General features: G+C 39.5%; 1 protein-coding gene across 2 annotated transcripts; it reads right to left on the bottom strand.

The window, feature by feature from the left end:
- Nucleotides 1-1177: 1177 nt before the first annotated feature.
- Nucleotides 1178-18825, bottom strand: LOC132132065 (transcription factor RFX3). Of its 2 annotated transcripts, XM_059544286.1 has the most exons (17): nucleotides 18398-18824; nucleotides 15395-15510; nucleotides 13239-13330; nucleotides 12453-12702; nucleotides 10944-11018; nucleotides 9922-10103; nucleotides 9693-9812; nucleotides 9379-9503; nucleotides 9187-9299; nucleotides 8983-9098; nucleotides 8742-8896; nucleotides 8003-8100; nucleotides 7746-7895; nucleotides 4294-4502; nucleotides 3987-4140; nucleotides 3845-3887; nucleotides 1178-3157 (listed from the first exon to the last, which is right to left on the bottom strand). In XM_059544286.1, the coding sequence occupies exons 1-17, from the start codon at nucleotides 18426-18428 to the stop codon at nucleotides 2895-2897; spliced, it is 2292 nt and encodes a 763-aa protein (XP_059400269.1). In that variant the 5' UTR covers nucleotides 18429-18824; the 3' UTR covers nucleotides 1178-2894. The 2 variants fall into 2 exon arrangements, with proteins under 2 accessions (XP_059400269.1, XP_059400270.1); XM_059544287.1 differs by lacking the exon at nucleotides 10944-11018 and having other exon boundaries at nucleotides 18398-18825.
- Between the last annotated feature and the right edge of the window lie 353 nt (nucleotides 18826-19178).

Genomic DNA, 19178 nt, shown 5'->3' with positions numbered 1-19178 from the left:
TTATCCTTCATGTAAAATACACAATACAAATCACTCTACACTTATGTCATCTTTTACCAATTTTCAAGAAGATATAATTTACTAAGAGGTAAATTGGAACAACACACAAAAAAGAAAAAATGTACTGTATATGTAAGTTACATCATCCAAAACGATAAAGAGAGAGTGAGAGATGGGGGGAAAATATCACAATTTACACTTTCAAAGCACATCTGTTATTAAACTGCTTGATGTAAGGGACTGTAAATAAATATCCTTCCATTTTATCTGAATATTTACATCTAGGATTTCAGTTCTGAGTACCACGATGCTTGTGCTTGCATTTGAACGCGCTACAGCAGGCCACGACTCACTACGTAAACAGTCAAATGGCACTTAAATATATTCTGATAAACTCCTAAAATAAGACGACATAGAAACCAAGCATGTCACTCTACGTTCAATAGAAATAAACCAAAAGCAAAACCCCTCGTGATGACACTGATAGTGCAGTGCTCTGTTGGTGGAATCCCAATAGAGTTCTGTTCGTGTCATTGTTTCATCAGAAGTTGAATCAGTTTGGGTGCCTTTAAACTGCATATGTGTCAAAGGTGAGTGGTGTTTTTGGGAGACGTCCAGCCGTCCGTTGGCTTGTACTGGTTCTGGAGGTCTTGGAGAAGTCAAAGGCACTGAAGTCTCTAGTCTTGTCTTCACGCTCCTCAGCGCTTGATATGTTGATATCAGAAGCGTCTTTGCATTGATATCCAAGAGTAAGGTTGCAAACGTCCATTGAGGATTTCCATTTAAATATTAGTGTCTTGGTCAGAAAAGAACAAAAAAAACCAATGCAACAAAGAGTAGACTTTCTGAATCAAAAGTATGTTTTGGCAAAGTTTGAGTCGAAACAGGCATGTGGTTTGAAATTAACGCATTGAACTGTTCTATACTTTCTGGCACGCTGTCCGAAAGCGAACTCATGATATTCTAGCAGCCCGAGGAAAGGCATGCAAGACCAAAAGCACTTTGAGTCGAGTCATCGCACACGATCAACACATCCATCCAATAGTGAAGAGCTGTCTGTAGTCCAGGCACGAGGACAGAAGGAAAACAAACCAAACCAAAGCTCTTCTGTAGTAACGAAAACGAAAAATCAACTCTTCAACTCGCAAGTACAAAAACCATAACAAAAATTGAAAATCTTTAGTAACTGGGTGTTACGCTTAAAAAGGTGACTTTCAGATTGCACACATAAATATAAATCAACATCACGATTATCAGAAAATTGGACGCGTCATACGGAATCTCTTCAAGTGAGCGGTAACTATCAGGATGGTTTAAATGTTAATTAAAATGAAGATAATACATTTAGATTAAAAAGATGCATGAAACCGCTTCGGCGCACACAGTCATTCATTTAAAATAACGTCAGTAGTGAAGAAAATAATGCTTTTTAGTTTTCAAACTACAATTTTCCAGTGTTTTCCACAATAGTACAGCAATAGACAGGTCAAGTACAAAAATTATCCATTAGTTAGTCGCACCAATCTGAAACCAAACAGCAGAGTTCATCCTTAACTTTACATGAACATATATGCTGTGATCTCCAGAAGAGGATTTAACATTTCTCATTTCACAGTAATTAAAAAAACTCTCTAAACTCCATCATCATCTATTCATGCAGAAGATTAAAAAAATTATAAAATCAAAGATCTCCTGCATGAAACGAATGGTTGGTAAAATCACTAGTACAATTTACGTAAATGTAAAATCTGCTTGTTTGTGAACGGGACCCAATGTTTAAACTCTTTATCAACTTTTGGTCCACCAATCGTGATGTTGGAGGGCAGCTGATGTGAACTTAAAACAAGAACATGTGGGTCAGCAAAGAAGAGACACAATCCCATCAGGACTTGTGAGTAAGACCGGCAGCACCGGCGTGAGGTAGGGTGACGGCAAACACACCACGACAAAACAACTCGGCCAAATCCACGCTTTCGCTCACACAACTTCACCTGATTCCAGAGGCGAAGGAACGAACGGGCCTTGACGTTAGATAGGGAGCAGTACGTGAGTGACAGACACGTTTTAGCATACCATGACCCTGAATTTTCATGTAGGTGCTCAGTGTCAGATCACAAATCCAGCCACGTGTCCACCGTGATGAACTGGGTGGCAGATGTCTACTATGAATATTCTCTGGCGGTGTGGTTTACAGTACAAACACAAGTGGCCTCTTCGGTGTCGCCTCACCGGTTCAGACGAAATGAAAAGCTGTTGTTTGGGTTAAGGCACTAAGATGAACCCGAGGTACATAAAATCCCTGACATTCGCTCTGTTCTGCAACATCGCACCGAAGCAACAAAGCTTCGAAATGGCCCTGTTGTGTCTCACACTTGTGTTTTTGGTCCAATTAGTAAAAAGAAAAAGACCCACAATACAGTTCGCACATGCAGCATATATGTACAATGACAAAAAAAAAAAAAAACTCGAGCTACCACATGACTAAATCAGAAGGCAATTGGAAACACTCGTCTAGCCTGCTTACACACAGCGAGACTTTCCACTCCCTAACCAAACAGCACGCAACATTTGGCCAATTACAATGTTCTAAACCCAACTGTAAACAATAACCAGTACAGTAATAGAGAAGTAATTAAATATCAACTAGGCGAATGGTATCCCTGGTGGAGCTAGTGGCTTGGATTTGAGTTCTGGGTCATCCAATAATGCTTTCTACTAACATCAGGGCTTTAAATTTTACAATCAGCATCCCATCACATCATAAAGTTGATTTAATAGCTTGTTGGAGCTGTCGTGGAAATCCATTTTCGCTTTTAAGAATAGATGTCTTGGAGACATGGTACTGAAAGAGATAGAAAGCGCTCATGAGGGATAAGAGCGAAACGGACGGGCTTTCAGACCGAGGCGTATGTGTTTCCCACACTGCCGCAGTGGCGGATGGTGCTGGTTCCGCTCGAGCTGAGGATGTGCTCGGTCGAGGGTAAAGTGCTGAGCATGCTGGACTGAACCACGCTCACCACCGCACCGCTGCCGTCCTCCACGGCTCCCACCTGCAACACCTGGATGACCTCCGTCTCCGCTTTCTCCCGCTTGGCCAGAGGCTCGTCAGACTCCTCCATCTCCTCGTCCAGATCACTGTCCATCTCGCTCACCTCGTCTAGCAGACATCAGAATGAGACGTGCCAATTAAAAAAGAAATGGCGTTCACAACCCATTTATCACCCAAAAATGTAAACTAAGTTTACTCAGCCTTTTGTTGTTCTAATGTTGTATCCCCTTATTTCTTTTTCAGACCACAAAATGTCACACTTGTTTGTATAATGGCAGTGTATGGCGATCAACATCAAGCTTTTTTTTTTTTTTAAAGACAAAATTAAACTTGCTGTATATTCAGTATAAGTGTTCCTTTTGTGGTCTGAAAAAGAAAGCACATACAACACAAGAGTAAATAAATGACTTTTTCTTCAAAAAAAAGAAAGAAAATGTAGGGCAATGTAGCTTGATTATTTTATCCATCGAAATAAAAATGGACAACCTATTCTACAATGGGCTCCCAGCACGGTCCCTATTAGTCAGAAGGACATGAGTTTAAGAAAATTAAGAGGGATTGGTGCCAAAAAGAATGTAATGTGCAATGATGAATCACAATATGTGCCTCATGATGCAGGAACACAAACTGTAGAGTGTTTGTACAGTAATGGCTCATCCAGCAATCCAGTTTCTCAAAGGAAAGCAACTAAATCTGAGAGTCCCCTACTGGTCTAAAGTGGCTGGGCTCGTTAGTCCGGACTGTAATTATGTAACTCTGGGTGTAATGACGTCTCAGCTTGCAGTCTGAGCTTACCTTTGTCGATGTTGGCAGGTGACATGGTATTCAGGTCCTGAAACTGCGATAGATTGAGCAGCACAAAGAAATGGCGATTAGAGAAAAAGCCTGGCTTCATGGCTCTTTACGGCTCACGCTGAGCTACACAAACAGTCTTTACCTCTCCCATAACGCCGATGGGCGTCTCTCCTGTGGCCTGTGCGACGCGGTGCTCCACCAGATAGAACATGTACTCGTCATACAGCAGCCGAATCAAGTGGAACGAGCCGAAACTCGCCGCGCTGCGGAGGGTCAAGTCTCTGATGACCATAGAGCTGTGAGAGTCCAGCAAAACATGCAAAAGTACAGTTAACACTTTGATCGTAAGGGTGTAGGAGAGATTCTTGGTTCATTTGGTTGGTTTACTGTGGGGAGATCCCAGTATGGTTTCAATCTACACAAACTAAACCAATTGTGAAATTTCTTGCCTGTAGAAGGACCACTTGAGCAGGAACTGGCGTGCAGCTTTGGGGAGGGAGGGTTTATCCTCATACGGCTTGAGTATTTGAGTGACCACGTTGTCCAGCCAAGCTGCCCACTGTTCCAAAGAGCTCTGCTGCTGGAGGGTGGCCTTGAAGTCCTGCTCGAGGCGTTGAACTACGCCCTCTTCACACTGGCACACCCACGAGGCCTGCTCCTGTACGTCATCAACAACCAGTCAGAACATTACAACGATGGATCTTCTCATGGACATTGTGAGGCTGGAATAGGCTACAAAACTTCTGCACAGATTTTTGCCCCTGATCTGCAGTCTGGACAAGTTGCCAAAAAAAAAAAAAAGATCCAGTCTGGAGATTTTTATCTATCTGATATAAACTGATCAAATGGCGCTGACGTAGAAAACCAGTAGTAGCAAAGATAACTATAACCGTGGTGTTGTGGCAGAAATGGTCAAATGTTACTACTTTATTCATTTCAGGGTTTGTACATCCTTTTGAGAGAGAAATTCAATGACTTTCAAGCATTTCACACAACTATTTCCAGCACTGTAAATCTCTAAAAATTCCAAAATTCAATTCAAATGTTATTTCTAATTGAATGACCAAATTAGACATTGTGATAAATAAACACTTATTTAAAATTTAAAAAAGACACCAAATTACCACAAAAAAATCCAGTTGATGGCATTTATTTCCATTTATTTTTTTGCTTTAAATTACGATATCATAAAAATCAACAAGAAATCAAATTTTGTCAAGAGTTTTGCTCTTTGTGTGTGTGTGAAGAAAAGTCACAAAGTGCCTTGAAAAACAAATACAAATACGCATACAAAGCAAATAAAGAGCACTGCTTTTATAATCACTAAAGTTGCCGGTCAGTTCAGGATAATATTATAAAATAATAATTAAAGGAGCATTGCGTAGGTTTTGAAATTTCTAACCGTTACTGACACCAGTGGCCGTTAGAGGAAATGCAGCCAGTCTCATGCTCGTTCTCAGTGCGCACACTTTTTTTTTTTTTTTTTTTTTTTTTTACTTGCGAGGAGTGTCCGTGGGTATCTGAATTGTGCTGGAGGCTGGTCACTTCTTTCCATCCGCAGAGTCCATTTGAAAACACTATTGCCGCTGCTTACTATAATGGCTGGCATGCCGTACGGTTGTAAGCCCAAGTAGACGAGAACACGCATGACGTCACATTTTGTGAATTTTCGCACCAATTCGGGCCCGACTCCTCCACACACAATTGAGCCTACAGGCTGATAGTGCAGCACCTAAAATCGTCAACCTGCTATCTTGACACACTTTCCACATCTTTTTTCAAAAATGTGTTTAACTGCTTAGAAGCAGATCTTTTAGAAGTGGTGAACGCCTCACTTCTTTCTGGGACATTTCCAAACTCCTTAAAAAATGCAGTTGTTAAGCCCCTCCTGAAAAAGAGCAATCTTGATAACACCATTTTGAGCAATTTTAGACCAATATCTAATCTTCCTTTTATAGGTAAAATTATAGAAAAGGTCGTTTTTCAGCTGAACAAATACTTACACTCAAATGGATACCTGGACAATTTTCAATCTGGTTTTCGACCGCATCACAGCACAGAGACAGCACTCGTTAAGATAATAAATAATATTCGCTTAAATTGTGACTCTGGCAAAATATCGGTGCTGGTATTGCTAGATCTCAGTGCTGCGTTTGACACTGTCGATCATAACATACTACTAGAGAGACTAGAAAACTGGGTCGGGCTTTCTGGGATGGTACTCAAATGGTTCAGGTCATACTTAGAAGGGAGAGGTTATTATGCGAGTCTAGGAGAGCATAAGTCTAAGTGGACGTCCATGACATGCGGAGTCCCACAAGGGTCAATTCTTGCACCGCTCTTGTTTAGCCTGTATATGCTTCCACTAAGTCAAATAATGAGAAAGAACCAAATTGCCTATCACAGCTGTGCTGATGATACCCAGATTTACCTAGCCTTATCTCCAAATGACTACAGCCCAATCGACTCCCTCTGCCAATGCATTAATGAAATTAATAGTTGGATGTGCCAGAACTTTCTTCAGTTAAACAAGGAAAAAACTGAAGTCATTGCATTTGGAAACAAAGATGAAGTGTTTAAGGTGAATGCATACCTTAACTCTAGGGGTCAAACAACTAAAAATCAAGTCAGGAATCTTGGTGTGATTCTGGAGACAGACCTTAGTTTCAGTAGTCATGTCAAAGCAGTAACTAAATCAGCATACTTTCATCTAAAAAACATTGCAAGAATTAGATATTTTGTTTCCAGCCAAGACTTGTTCATGCCTTTATCACCAGCAGGATGGACTATTGTAATGGGCTCCTCACCGGCCTTCCCAAAAAGACCATTAGACAGCTGCAGCTCATCCAGAACGCTGTTGCCAGGATTCTGACTAGAACCAGAAAATCTGAGCATATCACACCAGTCCTCAGGTCCTTACACTGGCTCCCAGTTACATTTAGGATTGATTTTAAAGTACTTTTACTCGTATATAAGTCACTAAATGACCTAGGACCGAAATATATGGCAGATATGCTCACTGAATATAAACCTAACAGACCACTCCGATCATTAGGATCGAGTCAGTTAGAAATACCAAGGATTCACACAAAACAAGGGGAGTCCTCCTTTAGTTACTATGCCGCCCACAGCTGGAATCAGCTTCCAGAAGAGATCAGATGTGCTAAAACACTAGTCACATTTAAATCTAGACTTAAAACTCATCTGTTTAGCTGTGCATTTATTGAATGAGCACTGTGCAATGTCCGAACTGATTGCAATATATATTTTCACTGTTTTTTTTATTTAATTGTATGTAAAATCATTTTCTTACTGTTTTAAATTCATTTTAAATAAGTACAGTTTTAATAATTTTAAAAGTTTTAAAATTGCTTGTTTTATTCTTGTTGTTATTTTTCTTCATTACTATTTTACTTTCTTTTATGTAAAGCACTTTGAATTACCATTGTGTACGAAATGTGCTATATAAATAAACTTGCCTTGCCTTGATAGAGGCAACCGTGGTGGACAGTCGAGGTGTCATTCGTTTTTTTACATCATGGTTGGCTCATACATGTACAAATGAAAACTATCTTAAATATTTTTTTTTAAGTAAAAACCTCCACATAGCTCCTTTAATAAATGTTAAAATTAAAAAATAAATTATATATATATATATATATATATATAAAATATAAATTCTTAAAACAATTACTGTTGTTAAGTAAATTTTGCATGCTTCCCAACTCAAGCTCAGTGCTTTACTGTATTACCAAGAAATAAATGTTATATTATTAGTTGCTTCACTTATTAATGCAAAACAATAGTAATTTTATGATTAAATTATCTTTATTTTTAAAACCAGCCCCCAGATGGCAAGCCTTTTCTGTTAAGAATGGATGCCACAAAGAGCACAACAAACCTGAACATTGGCAAAGTCAACCCGGTTGAGATCGCTGAGCATCTGGTTGATCTGGGAGGTGTTCTGCAGCACTGCACGGGCCGCCTGCGCCAGATGATTCAGAGACGTGTATCTGCGGAGTGTCTGAGCGAAGGCACTAACAGCGGGAACCTGCCAAACAAAGGATCAACTCTTTTGGGATTTCTAAGGTGGACAAAGGCTTTCATTATGGACTGTGGGAATGCAGTAAAACAGCTGGTAACCCTCTGCACTCTTACCTTGGTCTGGATCATCCTCTGGGGGATGCTGCTCATGGCGTTGGTGAGCCAGCCCTCAAGGCTTTTGGCAAAATTACGGATGGCTTGAGTCAAGGCACCTGTCGAACGCAAATGAAGATTCACAAAAATAAGGATTTGATATTATCGGGAAAATTCCACACGAGGGACAATCTCAGAGCCAGATTATAGTCTATCAACAAAGTCTGGTGAGAACCAGCCAATTATACAAAGATGTTATAAAACAAGTATTTACCATTAGTATTTGTAATTTGGTGCAAGAAAAGGGTAGTGTTTAATAAAGCAAGAAGCCGTGGTTTAAAGTGAATTTATAACAGCTAAGTGATGTTATTCACTGTAAACCACGGCTTCACAGTGCTTATTGCTTTTTTTAAAACTGTTATTCCATATACGTAGTAAGGTTTCACAGAGCAAATAAAGTGTAATGATATTAATAACAACAGTATTCTTCCACCAAACAATGTAGCTCCTCAGAATCAGTTGTGGTTGCTACAAAGTGGTTGCCGAGCAACACACAAACGTAAACAAAGGTGTATGTTACTTTGTAGCGTAATTTACTCCGCTTTGAACACAGCTCAACCAATCAGAATCAAGGACCAGAACTCTGTTTTATAACAAGTTTTATAGTATCTCAACCGTACCAAACAGTGAAGATAAGAGTGTCGTGATGATTCATAATGATCTGTGCCTTCTGAGGCTGTGACTATAAAGAGAGACTCACTAGGAATGGGTCTCAGAACATCAGGGATGAGGATCTCCACGAGGGCCTGGTACATCAGGTGATCACAGGTGTTCATCCACTTGAGCACTGCCTCGTTTCTGCAGAGAAGAATCAGTGTGCTCCGCGGCAGGCGGCCCTCGATCTCGCTCAAACCACTGCATCCAAAATAACCATATTTTAACATTACAATCTAATAATAAACTTGTTGAAGCACCAAAGAGGAAGGTAACGAGTGACACACCTGTTTTCAGTGATGGTGACGCCCTCCACGGTGCTGGATGGAGAATAGCGCCAGAAAGTCTGCCAAAGGTTCTCGATGAGATTGAACTGAAGGTTCACCACTACGTCCAAAATGGCCTACGTGTGAAAACCAGTGACACCACATTTAACCTTTGAACTCAACGAGCTGAGAATTGTACTGTAACTGATGTCCTGTACGACTGACCTCGCAGTGCTCTCTGTACAGCGTCTGAAGGGCTTTGACGTCTTCAGGTCCGACGCCTTCCACAGGCTCTCCGAGGTCAAGTTCGACGAACTCTGGCAGAGCTCTGGACCTGTCTAAATGGGGCATACAAGGAAAATTAGAAAAGCTCTTCTGAAACATGAATGTGAACTCTGACGGTCTCCGGTGTTTTACCCAGGAACTGCTGATGGTGCTGGCTTTGAGCGATGAACGTCTGCTCCGCAGCGTTAGGTGTGTGCTGCCCCCCGGTGGAGAAGTTCTCCCCCGAAACGCCATCCAACTTCTGTACTGGCTTGAATCTACAAAAGGGGAACGAGATTTAATTTTCCTTTATGCATTTGGCAGATGCTTTTATCCAAAGTGACTTGTATTGGACTTAAGGTATACATTTGATTGGTTCATGCATTTCTTTGGGAATTGAACCCTTGACATTTGTTTTGTTGGGAACCGTACACTACAGATCTCTTTCGTGACAGAGACTACAGTACCTCTGCTTCTGCTGGACGGGCTGCTGTCTCAATGCCATGTACTGCATGTCCTCCTGCAACCGGTTCAGAGGAGAGTCCGGCTTCACGCGAATCCCGTAATAGTGATACTTAGAGTTCCCTCTATAGTCAAGGTGAGAAAACAAGTCTGCTGTGAATGAATGCAGCTGTGGTGAGTACAGAACAGAGCTAAGCATGTGTTAATGAGAGGATGTGGGGGGGCTGATTTTACCGGGTGCCCAAGCGGCGTGTGCGCAGCCCCATGAAGATGGAGCGGATGAGCTTCCCGAAAGACGCAGCGTTGACCGGATCCAGCTTCTGCTCCTGACAGTGGCGCAGGTAGTGACTGTAGAGAGTGGAGCGTGGCAGACTCACGCCCTCCGCTGTCTCGTAATTATCCAGGAGCCATTGCAGCTGTGGAGAACAGCTAAACTTGTCAGCTAGATTCTCAAAGTTCACATTTCTTTAACCCTCTGGGCCTTTTCGTTTGGGAGTCACACATGGCTCCTTCGCCGTCAATAGTGACCGGAGCCTCAAAAAGTTTTTTTTTTCTTATGAAAATAAATGTAATACATTTTTGTTCAATAATATTTTTTTATTATTATTTATAATTTTGAGGGAAGTTTATAATAATATGCAATATTTATACAATTTCAATGAGCTATTTTTTTCATTAGAATTTTTTTTTTTACCTTTAACATATCTGAATTGTGTCCTTGATTTTTTTTTTGTGTGTGTGTTAACATATCTAATGCAACAAAAGTCACCAAGTATCATCTCATTTCAACGAAGCTACGATTCTCAAAACATACAAAGTTTTTCCATTCAAAAATTACAGAAAAGGCCCAGAGGGTTAAAAAAAAATAAAAATTGCATCTTGTGTTCTATAGAAGAAAGAAAGTCACAGGTTTGGAATGGCAATGGTCCTATAACCTCAGCAAATCATTAAACATCTCGTCCAATACAACAGTTTACAAATATCACAAATGCTAAAAGTTAATTCATGGAAAAACAATAAAAACAAACTTAACAATAAAATAAGATGCATAACCTAAAAAAGACAGTGCCATTTAGAAAGTCCACACACTGGTAATCCGAAAATAAACACATTTTCAGAACTTCTTAAATGTAACAGATACAAAAAAAATGTTCTGAATTGATCATGTGACTCTTGAATGGCACAGTGTAGGAAAGAGAGAAAGCGAGAGAAAGCGAAGTGCAAAGAAAGCAAAGCTGTGCATGTTCACAACTTACATGGCTGTTGAGCAGCGAACTTCTCTGACTGGACAAACCTTCAGACTTTTGGAGCGTCTCAATCGCCATTTCAATCTGATAGACCAAAGAGCAAAAGAATAAAGGAAAACAAAAACAAAAAAGGGGGGAAATAAATCAAATGAAGGCTGTAGCGACAGAGAGCTGAGCAGCAGAAACAGACCCGACTAAAGCATCCCAGCCACCAAACACACACTTCAGCCCTGCACCGCACATATAATCATAATGATCCAGCTTCTGTTAACTTTCATTCAGAACAGAGCAAAGCAAACACTGGCAATGAGACCAATTAGTCAGAAATTAAAGGTAATTCACTGCTGACAAGATAGACTTGGCTTCTACGTGAGAAAAATGATTGCAGTGTTTCCTTTTGCCAAAATGATAGGAAAACCCCATTACCCATAATGCACTAGACTTGATCCAACTATCTCTGAATGGAGATATAAAAATACAGAAGTATGATCTGTAGTTTTCACAAAATGATGCATTTATGTCTTTTTTTTATATATATAGTTCTGAAAGTGTAACAAAAAAAAATCTAAAATTACCCTTTAATGATTAAACTACTCTTTATGTAACCTCTCATTTTAAAGTAAATCTTTACTTTGCAACAACTTCATCTTCTGGATAGTACATTTAAATCATCTAAAAATCCTTTTCCACTATTAAGACCTTTTGTGCATTGGAAAGATTCCATGGATCTTGAAGGTTCTTTGTGGAACAATCAATGCCAATAAAGAATATTACAATATTTGTAAGAGCGTTCCATTGCATAAATGTTTTTTTTTAGATTTTTTTAAGCGTTCTTCACTTTGGGGAATCAGAAATGGCATCACAGCGAAAGCCCAGAATTGAAAACCCAATTTTAGAATCTTTATTTTTAAGAACAGACCCATTTTCACGAAATATGTTGATTTATTTTAATAGGTAACCGCTTAAATGCGACTCTGGAGCACAAAAGCAGTCTTAAGTCTCGGGGTATATTTGTAGCAGTAGACAACAATACACTGTAAGGGTCAAAATTACACCTTTTTATTTTGTATTTGTAAGAACTTCATCTGAACAACTTTAAAGATGATTTTCTCAATATTTAGATTTTTTTGCTCCCTCAGATTCCAGATTTTCAAATAGTTGTATCTCAGACAAATATTGTCCTCCTAACAAACCACACATCAATGAAGAGATGATTTATTCAGCTTAAGATGATGTACAAATCTTGAAAAATTTACACTTAAGACTGGATTTGTGCTCCAGGGTCACATATATCTATACAAATTGACAATTCATTTTAATTAACAAACTAGATTGAAATATTTGATTCTGAAGTGTTTTTTTTGGGCTCTCAGAGGTCTCTCATTAAAAATGACCCAGAGAAAAATTATTAGCCTTTAAAAAATATATATATTTTTGGCTTTAGTCACCCCAAGCATCCAGAGTAAGTTCAGCATGTTTTTGAACATTCAGTCGTGTGCTTCTGTGATTGGAGCTCACCGTGGCGGGGGAGGCTCTAGTGGTCTGAGCCGTGCTGTGAGGGGCGGAGCCATCCATGGAGTTTCCTCCAATCAGATACGCTCCTGAGCTGCTGATGATCTGTCCTCCTGACAGCCCCATGGCCAGAGCACCGTTCCCGTTGTTGGTCATACTGTGAGAGCTCACCTGAGCCGAGCTGCCCTGCGTGTCGAAGTAGTTCCCGCCGCTGTTCTGGTTGTACAGCTGTGGTTCTGAGTATGAATACGTCCGTCTGCCGATGAAACAAGAGCGTTTGAGACATGGCTGCTAGCTGTTTTTTCACTCAAATGATTTCTGACATTATATCAGCGCACATGCTTTTCTTTAATTGACTCGAGAAACATAAGTCATGTCCTGATGCATTCGCATCCTTTCAGCTTCAGGTGACAGTGCTGTTTCCATGGAGGCACAAATCACCAAAGCATTACTATTTGATAGAGAACATTGCTTCTGATTGCCTTTCTGATATGTGCTTTCTCCTCGTCTGATGACATTTTATTTATAATAGCCAATTTAAAAGATCTTAGCCTCTTGCTGAGTGAATTTCTAAATATGAGCGATCCGAATGTTGCAGACAGAAGAGTTTCAGGTGACCCGAGTGCTCTCGTCCCTGTTACGCTGGAAACTCGTGGACACTTGTGGTCATTTCCAGGTGACTGAACACAATTGTCACACTGAAGCTGGAGTCGATCAGAGGCAGCATGTTTCAGTGACACGACAGAGCTGGAGTACACTAAATCACATTCACAATCTCGTAAAAACACTCACATGGTCCCGTTGGTGTAACCGGCGTTGTTTTCCTCCTGAACGTACTGCACCTGTGTTTGATACACATGCTGGACCTGTTGAACAGTCTGCGCCTGAAATAACAACACCATTACACTGGAAATATGGACATAAAACTATCACAATATTTTCTGGTATTTCTTGCGCTAATATCAAAGACGATATAGATATGTTCAGAGATGAGGACTGTTTGAAACGTCGTCTCTGTTTAATACATGAACAGCAAATGATGCGATCGCAAAACAATCAGGAAAAAAGGGATTACATGCACATTTTTAAGTTATAACATGTAAATATAGGCCTTGTCACCAGTGGCGACCTCAGCAAAAACTTCACTCGCAATTTAATATTTTTGGTCGCAGTTTGGAGCCCTGCTTTAACTATAAATCAGAAAGGTTTTATTATAAAACATTAAATTATTATGATGAAAATCTGTGACAGTAATTTCTTAATTCAGGAAATCTCATGCATCCACCGAGAGACAAAAAAAACCTATATTTACTTCAAATTTCTTTAGAAGGAAGTATTTTTTCCTATTTTTAACCTAAACAGGGTGTTATGAGCATTATTGAGTATACACATGTCATGTAATGTGTTTCATTCATACAGAAGTAACAGAACTCATGACGCTCCAGGAAATCCCTTATATGGACAAAAGTGTCCAGCTATCACTGTTACTGAATCAAAAGAAGATAGAAACACTTGAACTGATTAATTATTATTTCCTCTTTCTGGTATTGACTCATTCTGTCATAGGAAACCACATCAGATCACAAAAAGAAGTAATTATAAAAACATTGTGAAGTGAATTTGGAGTAAAAACTAACATGGGATGTAAAGACAGCAGCTGTTTACTAGAAAGGGCTTCAATGATAGTCCTTCATGCTTAAGCTTCGACAGTTTGGTGTGGATACATGTATGTTGGCTCTATTCTATCGTTCATTTGTGGGGAGTATTTCAGTATTTTTAGCTCTGTTGCATGGTATTTCTCACTGTCTGTAGTAAATAAGAACAAACTAAATAAAATTGTTAATATGGTTAGTAAGATTGCAGGTAAACAACAGCATAGTCTGTTATACTCATAAAACTATGTGAGTTTCGAGCTGTGAGAAAAAGCCATACAGTTCTTCAGGATGCATCACAGAGGTAAAGGGTACAATTATTATGGACTACACGTGCATTAAGATCTTTTATATCATCCAGTATTGCTCTGTTAAATAAATCTTTCCCCTCAATAACAAAACAACACATCACAATGACAGCGGTGAGAAAGCAGCAGTTAAGAAAGCATTAGATTACAGTGATGTGGATGTTTGCATTTTTTATTCTCTTTTTTTAGTGGCTAAATAAAATGTTATTAATTAAAAAGCATGTCTAATTACTTAAAATCATGAAACTTAAACAATTTCATATCAATTTATTAAAAGTTTAACAAATTACATGTTTAGGGCCCTATGAAATGTTTATTTTTTTCCCAACCTTATGTTTTATTGCTACCAAATTATGTGTTTTAGCATGTCTAATTATTTGAACGCATTAAAACAAGTTTATTCTTAAAATAGCCTTATGATTTTATCCTCAGAAATTCTGTTAATTAAAAGTCATTTAATATATCTTTTAAATAAAAAAATATTTTTTTAGGAAAATAAAGGGGATTTAATTTTACAATTAAAACCTTGAAGAAATATTGTATGATGATTCATTAAAAATAAGGTTTTAATAATTTTAGTAGAAGTAGTAGCTTATTACGTACATTCTACTGAACAATAGTAATATATTTCTGCCGCAAAATCCCAAACCTTTTTTTTTATCGTGTTTGTATATGATAGGAGTATAGTTTTACTCAAATGAAATGGTAAAATGCTCATGAAGTGACTCTCAGAGCAGACCTGGAGATGTTATTCATGTATTTACGTCTTAATTAGTAAGACGGCATACAGTCATATCACTAGAAGCGTCACGCGTGTTTTACAAAACTGCACGTCTGCACCATTTATTAGACATTTGACATAAGGCTATTTATCTTTTTTAATAAAAGAACAAGGTATAGACCCTATAGAGAAAATTACATTTAAGTAGCCTAAAGGGGCTCCCCATGTAATGTAATGGAAGCGTTGTGATGTCACACATGGGCTCACCTGTTGCTGGACGGGCACCTGAGACGCCCCCTGCTGGGCACTGACCGCAGGCACGCTGGTCTGGAGCGGCACGCTGGACGTGGAGTCCGCGCCTGCCTCTGGGGTCTGCATGGCGCCTTGGAGAGACAAAACCACCATCAATTGACCGCAGGGTGTGATTGTGCTTGTATAGACACAGAGTGCTGATGTAGACGGGATCTTTGTGTTCTGAGCAGGTCAATGTGTGGAGATCGCTGCTTGAACTCAAAGCAATAAATTAAGTTAATATTTAATCGCCTTCTCTCAGCTCACACTTTAAACAGACAGAGATCTCAACAGCAACCGCTCGCTGCTAACGTTTCTCCGTCCTGAATTCAGTATTGCTGAAATCATTAATGTAAGAAAACATGTACGTCAGAATGGTTTGCATTGGTTTTTCTTGCTCCTGCTGCATGCGAGCCGTAATGCGGCATGTAAACAAGCCGTGTTTGAGCAGCGGCGCTCGACCGTACAAGCAGCCGAAGGCTTCTTAGCTGTAAAAGTTTCCATGATCAGGTCTCTGCAGGTTAATTACCCTCGTGCTCCTGACAGCCGAGCATCTCTCCCCAGAGGCTCTCTGCCTCCTCCTCTTCCTCTGCTCCTCATTTACCTGAAGGGTACAGGTGCTGTTGTGTTCACTTCACCTCCCCCTCAGCCCTAAACGTCTGATTACCCAGCATTCCTGACTCACACAATCACGACCATTTCCAATACACACGCTAACGAGTCAACACCCTTCATCTAGAACACGCTTAACGTCAGAGATAACATTCTAGCATTTAACGCCAGACAGTGTGGATCATCATCAACTTTGTCGCTCTTAAAACATCTTATGGCTCCGAACTAGATGACTTTTAGTCTTTTACCAGAATCCTACATTAAACAGACTTGAAATTCTAATTAAAATCCTATTTGAACTCTTCTTGTTAAACGCTACAAATATGTCCTCCGAACAGATGAGGATTTGTAATGTAAACACATAAAACCCTCATATATATATTTTTTTGTTTATAAATAAGCTAACAAATCAGAAACATATCGAATGCATTGTGACCAATTACACTAATGATGAGTCGCTAGTTTTTTTACTTTCTGGTGTCCCTTAATCTCCATAACATCAGATTCAAGGAAAGAAAATGTGGTAAATGCAAATGATCCAATCCATTTGTGCACTTTATGCTATTTCAGTCACACATTAATCTGTTTCTCGGACATTTGACAAATAAGACAGATGCAGAAACGGATGAAATGCAGACACACGTGTGTGACACACCTTCATCCTACCCTAAAAATCACAAACAAAAGCACAATGTTAATAATTTAGTTTACCGTATACGCAGTTCACTGAAAAAATACATTCCATTGTTTATTTTTGGTAAATAACCAATTGATATATAATTGTGGCACTTGCTCCATGTTGTCTTTAGTAACCCCACCTGCTCCCGGTGGCTGTGCATAAACCGGCACCTGTCTGAACACACGTACCCCCACCGCCCCCCGCTGACTTCACCTCCTCTCATTCATCCGCTCCCCCGTGGGCCACTTAAACCCAGAGCTCCACTGAGAAACTGCAGCCTCAAAAGCCGAAGGGTAACAAAGGCTCAAGAGGAGGGCAACACTTGCTGTCTCTTCCCCCACGGCCCGGAATCTGCCCCGGCTCGGAGTGAGGGGTCAAATGTGCTTTTGGGATGCCATACCAATAAAATTGGCCATCAAAGTTTGAGTCTCATTTGGAATCATGTAATTGTACATGCACAAACACTCTTACAACCAAAGGTTACAACAGGGTTTTTGCAACAGTACCACAGAAAGAAACATTTTTTTGCTTCCCCAGAGAACCATCCAGTGGTCAGCTCTAAACTCTAAAGAACCTTTTGTGAAATAGAAAGGGTCCATGCACCTTAAGTCTTTATATTCAAGAGTGCACTGCTATCTTAAGACACTGGAATCAACCATTAAAAAATTCAATCAACCATTTTTTTTTTTGGCATTGACCATTCCATGAAGAACCTTTATCATCCATTAATCAAATGGTTATTTGTAGCTTTGTAGATCCTTTAGATGAAGAAAGGATTATAAAACTGGTTCTTTTAAGAACTGTTCACTGAAAAGGGAACCAAAAATTGTTAAAAACAACCCCCCCCCCCTCCTCCCTTTTAGAACCTTTATTGTTAAGAGCATGGTCAAAAAAAACGAATCCACCGCGCAAATTGAGCTTAAAGTGAAATGACCAGAATACAGTGAGAATCAATAAACCAGAGACATCAGAAGTGATTTCAGTAGCTGATGTATATTTAGCATTGCCAGGGGTGGTTTAGATTAAAAACACTAAAATAAAGAGACTTGATTAATGTTAATTAAAAAAAAAATATTGTAGATGCTCTGAAACATTTTTTTCGAGCAGCATCCGCCCACACGCTCGTGAGCGATGAAGCTCAAAGGGTTTAGCTTGAAATGAAATGGATATGAATTATTTACCCAATCAGTATCTCTTAAAGAGATTGGAAAGGGAACAGGATACTGTGGACAGGTGGCACGGCCCCGTTTTTAACTCTACACCTCACTGTGGTAATGTGAGCGGATGCCTAGCGGTCTCTGACATCCTGTCCTCTTGGTTTGACCACTAACAGACTGAAAATAAACCTAAGACACCGGACCAGAGAGAAACACCTGGAATAACATGATCAACCTCATTAGCTTGCTTTCCAAGAAAAAACAGCTACTCTCGAAAATTAGTCGAAGCACCAGATAGTTCACTATTAATTTCAACAATATCAAAAGTTGCATTAAAACTGACACACACTTTTAGTTTACAGACCTGCATAGTTCTCCAGCGGGAGTTTAGTTAGTGTGTCTTAAGACTGTGTCAGTCTATACGTTTATTATCTTTATCGTTAATAAAGATTTGAGAAGCTCATTCATAGATCGTCAAGCTTTGAAAAGTCACATAAAGCTCTTTGAAGCTGCATTGAAACTGATTTGTACCTTCAACCCGCTGGTTCCCATTGAAGTCCATTATATGGAGAAAAATCCTGGAATGTTTTCCTCAAACACAGACTGAAAACGAAAAGTGCAATGAACATCTTGGACGAGTAAATACATCAGGACATTTGTATTTTGAAAAATAATTAGTAATGCTAAAATAAAAAAGGCTGGAGCAACTGAACAGCATTAATAAGGAATATGATTTGGGACGCACCTTCAATCCCGTGAGCTTCTCTGCATTTCCTCATTTATCCAATGTAAGAAGCATAAAGCCAAACAACTAGACAAACTACAAATCATAATATCAAAAGATGTTTTGATTCAACTAGTGACATAGACACTAATTAGTCAATGAATGTGCAAATAACCAGATCTAGACAGAGACAGCTGCTCAAAAATGAGGTTTAGATAGCCAGCCCACGAGTTTTTGTCCACGGATGCTCTGGAGCACTATGTAGGGGGCACACTAGGTTTTGAGACGCGGCCACAGAGGGCTGAGGGCCAATAGCTTAGCAGCTTTATAACAATAGAAGACAGACAGATAATCTACATGTGCGACATTATATCACACAGAAGCACACTTTAAATCCTCCAGCAGAATTTATCAGAAGAAAACAAATACACAAACACTTCGGTGAGGAGAAAATCCGTTCGCTTTCATTACAAACGAGCGTCAGAGGCTAAAGATAATGCAGCACACAGCTACTGAAATGATTCGGATATGCATGTTCAACACAACTAAAGCGCGTTTAACGACTAAAAACATGAAAAAGCATCCAAA

The sequence above is a fragment of the Carassius carassius genome, chromosome 49 (assembly GCF_963082965.1).
Source record: "Carassius carassius chromosome 49, fCarCar2.1, whole genome shotgun sequence".
NCBI lineage: Eukaryota > Metazoa > Chordata > Actinopteri > Cypriniformes > Cyprinidae > Carassius > Carassius carassius.
Note: the sequence above shows the minus strand (reverse complement) of the source record. Positions and strands in the feature narration are given on the sequence as shown.

What these genes read in the sequence shown, in the direction of transcription:
- LOC132132065 (XM_059544286.1), bottom strand. Translation starts at nt 18,428, where the DNA reads ATGGACTTCAATGGGAACCAGCGGGTTGAAG. An exon ending in GTTCGCTGCTCAACAGCCAT is followed by an intron (nt 10,104 to 10,943) that starts GTAAGTTGTGAA and finishes TGTTCTCCACAG; the next exon opens with CTGCAATGGCTCCTGGATAA. An exon ending in ACCTGCCAACATCGACAAAG is followed by an intron (nt 3,158 to 3,844) that starts GTAAGCTCAGAC and finishes GATGTCTGCTAG; the next exon opens with ACGAGGTGAGCGAGATGGAC.